The 10840-nt window shown below is 46.5% G+C and overlaps 1 protein-coding gene across 1 annotated transcript; it reads right to left on the bottom strand.

Moving 5' to 3' along the window:
- Nucleotides 1-7467: 7467 nt before the first annotated feature.
- On the bottom strand, nt 7468-10489 carry LOC136533250 (probable E3 ubiquitin-protein ligase LUL2). The gene is made up of 3 exons (XM_066525814.1): nt 10069-10489; nt 8497-9001; nt 7468-7946 (listed from the first exon to the last, which is right to left on the bottom strand). The coding sequence occupies exons 1-3, from the start codon at nt 10368-10370 to the stop codon at nt 7785-7787; spliced, it is 969 nt and encodes a 322-aa protein (XP_066381911.1). The 5' UTR covers nt 10371-10489; the 3' UTR covers nt 7468-7784.
- Nucleotides 10490-10840: the final 351 nt, after the last annotated feature.

Below are 10840 nucleotides of genomic sequence, written 5' to 3'. Positions count from 1 at the left end.
CACATAAGACCAAGTCCATAACAATTAACAAATACATGCCGAGGGACATAACAATTAACAAGTGCATAATCAAGTTCAAGTGCATATAATAATTAATAAGAGCATGACCCTTGGTCTTAAGTATTAACACAATAGCCAACACCAAATACAAATCTAGAACAAGCAATTAACACTATTACACTAACAACTAGCGGAACATCTACAGTCATCAGCATCATCCATGATGTCAGGATCACTTTCCATGTGTTTTGCTTCCTCATTGTCCTCCTCGAAGTCCTCTTGGTCTTGGTTTTGCCCTTGCCCTTCGTTCTAGGAGCAGAACCACCTTCTCCGGTGGGCGCCATGTAACAACCCAAAAATCCACACACCAAAAATACCAACTACAAATTTTTTCTCAAAACCTCCATGTGATGATGAGTGTCATGTAAAGTAACCCAACCAGGAGTTGCATTAGAAGTAACCCAACCTAAGTCAATACATAAGCATAGCGTGTCATATGTTGATTATGATTATCAATTTCTATTAAATAGATGTTGCATACATGATTAACTTAAATTGTGATTTGGATTCTCATTGCTTTATGTTATGACTAACAATTCTATAAAGTTTATTACTAAACAAAATTCCCTAAACTCCAATGAACAAGTTACCTCAGTTTTAAATTCGAAATCTAAACCAAATTTGAATTTAAACAATGGAAAGGAAATGAAAAACAAAAAAGAAAAGAAGAAAGGGAGAAGAAGGCCTCGCAGCCCAGCCGCTCGGCCCAGCCAGCCCCAGCGCGCGCGCGGCCCAGCTTGCGGCCCAGCAACGCCCGCGCGTCTCCCTGCCTCCGCTTGCAGCTGCTGCCGCTGGACCCCGCGTGTCAGCCGCACGACGCCCACGCCCGCGCGTCTCCCCACCTTTGCTCGCTGCCGCTGGACCCCGCAAGTCAGCCCTACTATTCCTCTTCTCCACGCCGCGCACGACCACCGCGCGACAGAGCCCCGACAGCAATGGCAGGGCGGGCCAAGGGGTCACGCCCGAGCCATGGCCTTGCCCCCCCTTGGCGCAGCGCCGACGCCAACGCCATGCCAACCACCCACGCCCCATAAGCCGCTCGATGCGCTCGGCGCGATCCTTAGCCGTCTGCCGTGGAGCTCGAAGCTCTGGCTATAAGAGCCCCAGCCCTAGAGCCCTAGCGATCGTCCATCACCCGCCGCCATTTGGTGGCCATACGCTGTGCACCGAAACCAAGAGAGAGGAGGGAGAAGGGGAAGGAAGGAGAGGAAGAAAGCGCCGAAGCCGCCGCGGAGGAGGAGGTCGTCGAAGCCGAAGACGGCGCCGGCGCTTCGTCACTGACGTGGCTCGGCACGGCACTGCACGGCCACACCGGAGCTGCACGGCCTCGCATCGACACGGCATCGCCATCCAATCTTCCACGCCACCCACGGTGAGCTTTTTCCCCTCTTCCGGTCTCTCTCTGTCGCCGGACCTCACCGTCGACCATGGCGCTCCACGCCTGGAGCGCGTAGGCCAGTGCCTTGCCTCAGCCACTTGGAACACATGCACCCACGCGCACACCGAGACCACCGTGACACCCCACCGGAGCCCGTAGCGCACCAGCGTGCGCATCGCCGTCGACACCGCGTCGCCATGGCCGCTGGAGCCCCAAACGGCCACCTAGGAGTCCGAAGCCCCGCTTGAGCCCTGGACGCCTTCGTCGTGCACCCACGGGACAACCGTAGAAGCCCCATCTACCCAGCGCTAGCCACCGGAGAGCCGGCGTGCGCGACCTCGCCACCGGCGAGCCCTGCCGAGCCGCTGACGGAGCCCCATCTACCCAGCACTAGCCACGTGTTCGGCCCGGCCCGGCCCAGACAGGCCTAACCCGAAGCCCAACCGGCCCGGTTCGGACCCGGCCCGTATTGACCGTTGACGGGTCAACGCTGACCGTTGACCTGGCCCCACCTGTCAGTGACACAAACACCCTGGACCCACACGTCAGATGCTGACGTCATGATGACGTCACATGGGACCCACATGTCAGAAGCCAGCACAGCCGAGGTGACGTCATGCTGACGTCACACTGACATCAGCTGCTGACGTCAGCAGACCAGGCCCACATGTCAGTGACCGTGATGGTTGACCGTTGACCGTTGACTCGTCGTTGACTGACGTTGACTTTGACCGGACCCACCTGTCAGTGACCCAATAGCTTTTGGCCCCACCTGTCGATTTGGACGACGTTGATGATGTCATGCTGACATCATGCTGACGTCAGCAAGCCACGTGGACCAACCACATCATGACACGTGTCAGCCCAGGATTAATTCAGCCTTTATCCAATTTCAGAAATGATTTAAACTTTGGAAATTCATAACTAATTCATACGACCTCGGAAAAATACGAAACTAGGACCAAAATTCATCTAAAATCAAGCTCTACGCAATGAACCCATGTTTGAGTGCATTTGGCTCTTTTGAATTTCTCTTGCTTCTTTGTGCTATTCTATAGACGTCGCTAACGCGACTATAATGCGAACGATGCAGACTCAGAGAAGAACCTGACGGACGAGGACCATGAGTACCGTGAGGAGAACGGAGACGACTACACTGAAGGTGCCACATCCCACCCAATCTCGTAGCACCTATTACGCATGGCTAATATAGAACTGCTACCGCTTTACTTTACTGCTACAATTATATTATGCTAGGACTTGCATGGTAGTATGCTTGCTTGAAAGCCTTTACCTTGACGCAACCTTACCCCTGCATACCCTGCTATTAGGCTAGACACACGCTTACTGCTATATATTTTATTACTTATACTTCTACTACGCTCCTACTACGTGCGTGGTGGAAACTGGTGTTACCTGGACTATGGAGAGAGTGCTGCGTGTGTGACTTGGGTGTGTGGAGGGTGAGGGTTGTGTCGACCAAGTTGGAGTATACGACGAGCCTGGGACAAGTCTTGCTATGGGATGCTACCTAGGCACCCCTGGAAATGGATACCTGTGGTGGGTAAATGGTATATGAGGTGGACCTGAGTGTGAACCTGTGACGGGTGGAGCCCGGGATGGAGGTGCTGTGGTGGCACGATGAATGGAAACCCTGATGGAGATATTCTGGCTTGGTCATCCCTAAGGACTTACTAGTACTTAGATTCACTAGAAAGCCTTACGTACCACTCACCCTATATGGTGCGGGACGGCTGGACTACTTGGTAGGATATTGCCACCACTGCTAGATTGATAGCGGACAGTGTAAGGAGGTACGGGGCGCGGAGGATTTCCCCCACACCCTTCCGAGACTTCATGGAGACCTTGTGGACCCGGCTCATGACTCACAGTTTCAGCCACCCCAGATTTGACTTAGGGTGAACCAGGGCTGAATGGTAGAGTGGCATTATCCTAGGCTAGCAAGCAGCCGGAATCAGCCTAGTTGACGACGGTCAGCGAGGAAGGCGGATCTTGTGGTTATGTAAAACCTCTGCAGAGTGTATGGTTGATCGATCGATACATGTGCCGACTTGTCGGCTATGGACCTTTCCTGGGTTTTGCTTAAACTAGATAGTGAGATGAGTCCTCCTCTTCTTCCCCCGTGAGAGAGTGTCGGTCGTAGCCAGGGGCTACGGGCCTTGAGACAGTGCCGAGAGGGAGTTGGCCTGTCGACTGAGCGATGGTATGGTATGGTGATGGTATGGAGATGGTGGAATGTCGATCCCAGGATCGAAATCTGGCTCGGAAAAGGGAATTGAGTGGAATGTGTGTGGGAATGGTGTTAAAACTTGACAAACTATTACTATTTACTTGATAAGCTATTGCATAGGAAACCCCAGCTTTATAGGTTCCTTTGACTATGTCCCACTTGCATCCAATTTCCACAAAGCAATGCTCATAGGGATGGGAGTGGCCAATACAAATCGTACTGATAAATTTTGGCACACAGGTTCTGCCGAGGAGTATAGCTCCGAGGAGTTTGACGGATGAGGGGTTCGTGCCTATGCTCGAGTTTGGCGATCTTATCTTCAAGCTGTTCTGAATGAATGCTACTTTTGATTCCGCCAATGCGGCGATGTAATAAATTATGTAATTCCGCACTATTTGTACTCTGATATTATCGTTGTATGGATGTGATATTTGACTGGAATTTGGGTGATATGATCTACAACGATCGTATTACACTTCGACACTGTGGATTTCCCTTCGTGGAAATTGGGGTCGTTTCACGCCATCTACGGGGCAGGGTGGCTATGCGGCAGTGCGGCCAGCGGACGCGGCGCTAGCTTGTGGCTGGGACAATGGGTGAAGGCCGGCGGCTCTAGCGGAGTGGGTAGTGGGGACGCGGCAGCCGGCGGGGTCGGACTGGAGGCACGGCCGTCGTAGGGTCAGAGGCACGGTCATGTGGATACAGGAGGGATTAGGGAGCAGAGCGCCGCTAGGGACAGAACCAGGGAGGCAGGGAGGAGACGGGAGTGGAGGGTAGGGTTTTCATTGGGTTGGGCTGCAGATTGGGCTGTGTGAGCCGAGAAGAAGGAAAGTGGAGAACATTGCTGCTGGCTTACTGCCATTTAGTCGTTTAGTACCACCTCGCGAGGTGAAGCGTGACGAGGCTGGACGCCGCCTATATGAGAGGGTATCTGGCCACCGGTAGAAAAGCACACAACCTATGTGTAGTGGGCCAATTTGGTTTGAACCGAATTTAAAAAAAGGATATTCCGAATTAAATGTAGAAAAGTAGAAAACGGTCGAAAAACGTCTAAACCGTTTTTGTTCCGATTTTGAATTTGGTGTTTCGAATTTTGAACCGAATTCGAATTTGTCTGAAAATGCGAATTCGATCGGATCAAATGTAGAAAACGATGCGATTCAATTCGGATATTTCTGTTCCGTTTTGATCCCTATTCGTGAGTGCAGTGCGAGCCTATTCCCCCACGGGTCATCCTACTTCTAGACATTGCAAAGGAAAACAGCTGCTGAAGAATTGGATTTGTGGTCCAAGCTGAAGAAGAGTTTCTGGACTTTGATTTTAGGCTAGTCTTATTGGAGGTTTCGGACACGTTTGGTTATTAGACAAGTTTTGCCTTGCTCAGCCGCATGAGCCCTGAGAAGCTTGCCAAGGCCAGCGAGCCAAATCCGTCCGTTCAGCATGGCAAGGAAATCTGATAGGAGATATTATTGTTGCTTGCACGAAAACCGAAATAGCTAGCAAGCTAATCAAACTCATTCACTAACCTACCATCCTCACTCGACAAGGCTGGATGAGCCTGGGCAAAAGAACCAAACGCGTCCAAATTTGTGTCCCAACTTACAAGACTTATATGTATTGAAAACAGTGTAATAACTGTTTCGTTCCCATGGAACACATTTTACTTTTATGATACTTTCTCTTCTTTAATTTTAAGTCATGTTAATATATTTGCTAAGTTCATGGCTTGCTTAATGTTCATGAAACTCTCATAAAACCCTAATAAGATTGGTCTTAGAGTGGGCTAGGAACCGTAGCCTCAAAGTTGGGAGATGCAAACCCAAAGTCCTTCCACTTGAAGGTCAATTTCAGACATGAAAAAAAAAATCATAAAAAAGCTACATAAAATGCAAGGCTGACAGTCTCTCATGAGGAAAAAATGGTGGTGGTGCAGACCCAGTTTTCTCAAATGCTTGTCACTCCAGAACAAAGAGACCTCAATTTTGATTGGGCTCCCCTACACGTCTCATCTATTGACGTCTCCGTTTTAGATGTCGAGATTAAAAGTGGAGAATGTCCTGCATGCTTTGAAGCAAATGCCAAAAGATAAAGCCTCTCACTCGGATAGTTTCACTATAAACTTTTACCAAAGTGGTGGCCTATTATTAAAGCAGGGGTTACGAGAGTCTTACATACTTTTCACCCTTAGGGACACGACAACCTAGAGTTTCTTAACACATCTAACATCGTCTTGGTAAAAAAAAGGATGGGGGTGAGAGCATCTCTGACTTTAGTCCTATCAGCCTCACCTATGGAGTGGCAAATCTTAGGGACACGACAACCTAGTGTTTTGGCCCTTCATTTGCAACCTTTCATGAATGTTCTAATTTCAAACAGCCAAAGCGTCTTCATCAAAACTAAGCCCTCTATGACACTATGCTAGAAACCTTGCGAGGCGTTCCTACATGTCTAGAACACCTGCTTTGTTCCTCAAGCTAGGTATAGCCAAAACTTTCGATTTAGGTGCAGTACAATTACATAATTGATATGTTACAACAACAGCATTTTCTTTTGAGCAGTGCTTCCTTTCTAGATGGTGTGGTTGGATGTCCTACTATACATTGTTTCATCCAAGACCCTTCTGAAATTTGTGTCCGGAAAGGACACACAACACGATCGAGGTCTTTGACGGGGCGACCCCCCTTCCTCACAGCTTTTCATCTTTATTATCGACCCAACGCAAAATTTAATTGATCATCAAGCGACTCATGAGGGCTTTATCTCCAAGTTCCGTGGTAAAGTGGTGTGCTTGCACTTGTCCCTTTCGCGGATGACGCGGGTAAAGCCATTTCAGATATCTTGAAAATTTTCAAACGTATCACAGTACTATATACGGACACTGCAAAGAGCTTGGTGACAGCCATCCAATGCCAACGGATATACCTCTAGACTATCCTACATAGCTTCGACGCTACACATGTCGCCTTTAGGACACCCAATCACTACAGCCAGTAGAAAACATTGATCAGATCCTCACTTATACATGAACTGCAGAGCAGTCTAAGAAAGGTGGACACACGTCGGATCCACGCTAAAATATGCCACTTAAAAGTCTGAGACGGTCCTTAATCATCCTCATTTCTTGGGAATTGTGGGAAGAACAGAAACAAGAATTTTCCTAAAGAGAAGTGGTTCGGCGATTGAGCTAGTTGCGAAGATCAAGGATGAAGTGCGATGTTGGATTCAAGCCAAAAACAAGAGTGTTGGAGCACTACCTTATTTGGCCTAGAAACCCACTGAATAGGCACTATTGTATAGCTCTTCTGTTTTTCTTTCATCTCTGTTTTGTTGGCCTAGGCCTTTATCTCTTCTATATTAACATATCTGGCATGTCTCATGCTAGTTTTATGTTAGCAAAACTCATCTCCCTCTCATAATTTCTATGCCTTGTCACCATTTCTATTGACGCGTCACAAATGTATGCATTTTAAATGGATGGCTACATTGCCTTACTGATAAGGGAGGCCTCTTTTTTTTTTTTGATAAATATTGATAGCTTGTATAAACATATGTTTCCAGTCCGTCTCCGATCTAGTTTGATTCATCTCACTTTGTATGGTTCAGTCGTTGATCATTCCAAGGTCGATCCGTGTGTGCAACGCACATTTTGTGAACCTAGCAAAATTCACCAACTTCCTACAAAAATTCACATGAATTACATGAAACTCAATGAATTTTGCTGGCTAGCTCGCCTACAATGACCTAAGTCAGCTGTTAACAAAAATTATGCTTGACAGAGTTGCTTCTGAGTTCGAGTTACATTTTCCCCACCGAGACCACAAAACATCCATCATCAGAACCGAGGACATGTTGAAACAGGCTCATTATACACAGCACTTGGAACAATCTGAGTAACGAATTAAAGCATACATCTTTGCTATGTCAATCCTGGAAAACACCTGTAGTGGAGATCCAGACCAAATGTCTTTCAATCAAAAGTTTGACGCTGAAAGCGCAACATTATAGAGATAAATCTTAAAATCCTTCATGCTCATCGTATTCCACAAGGTAGTTTAATTCCCGAGTAGTATATATATACAGGTAAATTGCTAGCTATTAAACGGAGACTCTCTTCATGGTATCTTCACTACTGAGCTGATTTTGATTAATAGATTTTGTATCAACCTCGATCTCAAGAAGGCCCCCAATAGGTTGCCTGCATATGGGACATTTGTTGCTCTGCAGTCTTAGAAGTTGAGCACACTCCCGGCAGAGACACTGGAAAAAGCACAAAACATCATTATTCACTTATTCTCTTGAATATTAGAGTTGAGCCCTGCAGTTAGGCGAGTTTCACATTTGAAACCCTTTTATCAATTTCACTGACTACAAAATGAGTTACTTTTGCACAACATCCTACACCAGAAAAGTAAAACTAGTATTGTATCTGGAGAAGAATGAAATAGTTGTAAAAAATGTAGCCCATATCATATTACAAGTCACATTTGATTCTCACTTTTTTGCTTCAATGAGAGAACATAAAGAATCTTTCCTCATAACAAAAAAAGTCATGAAATTTGGAAGATGGCATAACAGGTTTACAGGGTTTAGCTGTGATTTTACAACGCACATGGGAACAGTAAAATGAGAGTGCGCTAGTCCTTCCCAATAATTACATTCTTTTACTCCTCCTATAGTCCAGGTTTCAGTGGGGCAAGAGGGAGTGGTAACCTTTTCATTTAAAATCAGTTTTGTAGGCCAAACTCCCAAGTATTATGAATTGATCTTGATTCATATAGAGGATACTCAGTATGATAGAATAGCTTACCATATGCCTGCAAGGAAGAACAGTTGTATCTCTTGGTTCTGAGAGGCAAATAACACATTCTTTCCCAGATTCATCCTCATGATTGTTCCCATCAGCTGTGTTGCCAATACCATATATCTCCTGCAAAACATATCTAGTACCATTGACCCACAAGATCTGCTGCATAATACGAACACCATATTCAGCATTGTCTTTCCTCACAAGCACAGCAAATTTAACCAGGCAATTTGATGCCTCATGCTCATGTGCCCCTTCCGCTTCTAATTCTTGGTTGTTTGGCACAGCCACGTCCACTTTGAATGCAACAGGGAAGACACCACCTTCACCAATCTTTGTCAGCTCAGATTCCTCAAACTGAGAGACATCGATTCCGGTTCCATATGGTTGCTTGAACTCCTGATTATGACCTTTGTTGAAATCTGCTGTCACAGGTTTGAGTAAGTTTTCCTTTGTAGCCTTCAAGATAAGCTCTTCATCTTCTTGTGCAAAGTAGTAAACAGTTATGCTGTTTGCAAGATGAATATCATGTCAGTCCTGTAGTTACAACAGCATGCCAGTATGACAGAAAATTATAAAGCCACGAGTGAAAGTTGAGAACATAATAATACAGAAACTAGGGGTAAACACGACTAAGCACTCTGAAAGGATATGAAGAAATGTAGTAGTAACAAAGTGTAACCTAAAAAAGAAAACAAGAAAACCAGGAAGGAATCCAACACAGGAAGAATAGAACTGTATGATTTGGGCAGGTAACAAAAACTACAGACACAAGTTCCACCTACAAGTGCATGGCCAACATACTGTGCTCAGTTGAGCCTAAGACTGTCCACAACGTGAGTTTTTTTACGATGCTTGAAACCCAATTTTGCCTTTTAGCCTCGATGCACCTCACTGTGGTATGCGATGCTGAAAAAAAGATTCCCGACATCAATGCATCTACTTTACTCGATGCTTGAAGATTGAAATGGCTCATAGGCCCACATGACAGCAGATGTGGAAGGACTTGCCAGACACAAGGCTCGTACATTTTCTGCTTGTTTGTTTGTAACACATGGGGTCCACATTGATGCTTACACGTTGTAGCTAGAGCTGAAATGGAGCATCGATGATTCAATGTTGTTTCGAGCATCGAACACGCCGTGGACAGTCAAACACATCGTGAGTTCCGCCTCAATACCTACTGCAGATAACTAAGTTCGAAATATATAATAATAAAACTCTCGACACCAAGCTGCTATGGACCCAACATGCTGCAAATTAATTGAAATTTATGCAAGAAAGAACATGTGAAAATTGAATCATTTAGAGAACTGCATTCTTTTAATCAATCGAGATGGACGATTTGTTCAATCAAACAGGAGCACATGACCGAATGAGCCATGTCTCTAATAACATTTAATTGCAGCCATCTACTCTGCAGAAATTTAGCACGGTAATAGTATAGTAATCTCGAGATAAGGATCCCAATACACGGCCATGTCAAATACATTTCCACAATTTGAAGTAAGAAACCAAGATTCCAAGAAGTAGTCTAGTAGAGACGGAGGGGGGAAGGGGAAAAAGCAGCGAAACCATCCAGGGGCGTCTGCGTCGAAGGAGAAGGCGAGGAGGAGGCCACGGTCGTCATCATCGTGTTCTAGCCGCAGGGAGTCCCCATTGATGTTGACGCCGGCGTGCACCGCTACGGCCCTGTGCCGCTCCACCTGCGCTGGCACCCCCAGAGGCGGCGGCATAGCGGCGCCCGGGGGCCATCCGGGGTAGCGGTGGTAGTACGTGGGGCGCACCCCTTGTAGATGGGCCTGGAGACCAGGCGGCGGTGGCGGTGGCGGTGGCGGTGGACGAGAAGCGCCGCTTCTGCTCCCGAGGTTGCCCATCGTCAGTGCGTCGTCTCCCTGCTGTGGTTTTCTTGTTTAGGGCTCGTTCGTTTGACCTGGAACAGAGGCAGGAACCATTCCGACCGAAGGAAACTTACACAAAATAGACACACAAACCTGGCTGGATTAGTTCCAGGCTATGGTTCCCAGGAACCGCTTAGATAGATTTCCCTGCTAGTGCCTCTCGGGTCTCACTGAGGATGGCGATCCATTAACTTTAGTTGGAGTTCGTCTTGGACTGAATTTCAATTTTTTTTAATAACACAGTTCCTTAATTTGATTCTGGCAGAAAAAATCTAAATAACCTAACTAAGAGCATCTCCGAGCATCTTTTCTCTGTATCTATATCTATATTTATATCTAATACCTAATAATAATAGTAAAGATGCAAAATTTCTTACCATTTTTTTTTATCTATTCATTTTTTTCGTCCATCTCCCCGTAACTACCGAAGTCGAGAGTTTCTTCCA

This window comes from Miscanthus floridulus, unplaced genomic scaffold, assembly GCF_019320115.1.
Source record: "Miscanthus floridulus cultivar M001 unplaced genomic scaffold, ASM1932011v1 fs_825_2, whole genome shotgun sequence".
NCBI classification, from domain to species: Eukaryota; Viridiplantae; Streptophyta; class Magnoliopsida; order Poales; family Poaceae; genus Miscanthus; species Miscanthus floridulus.
Note: the sequence above shows the minus strand (reverse complement) of the source record. Positions and strands in the feature narration are given on the sequence as shown.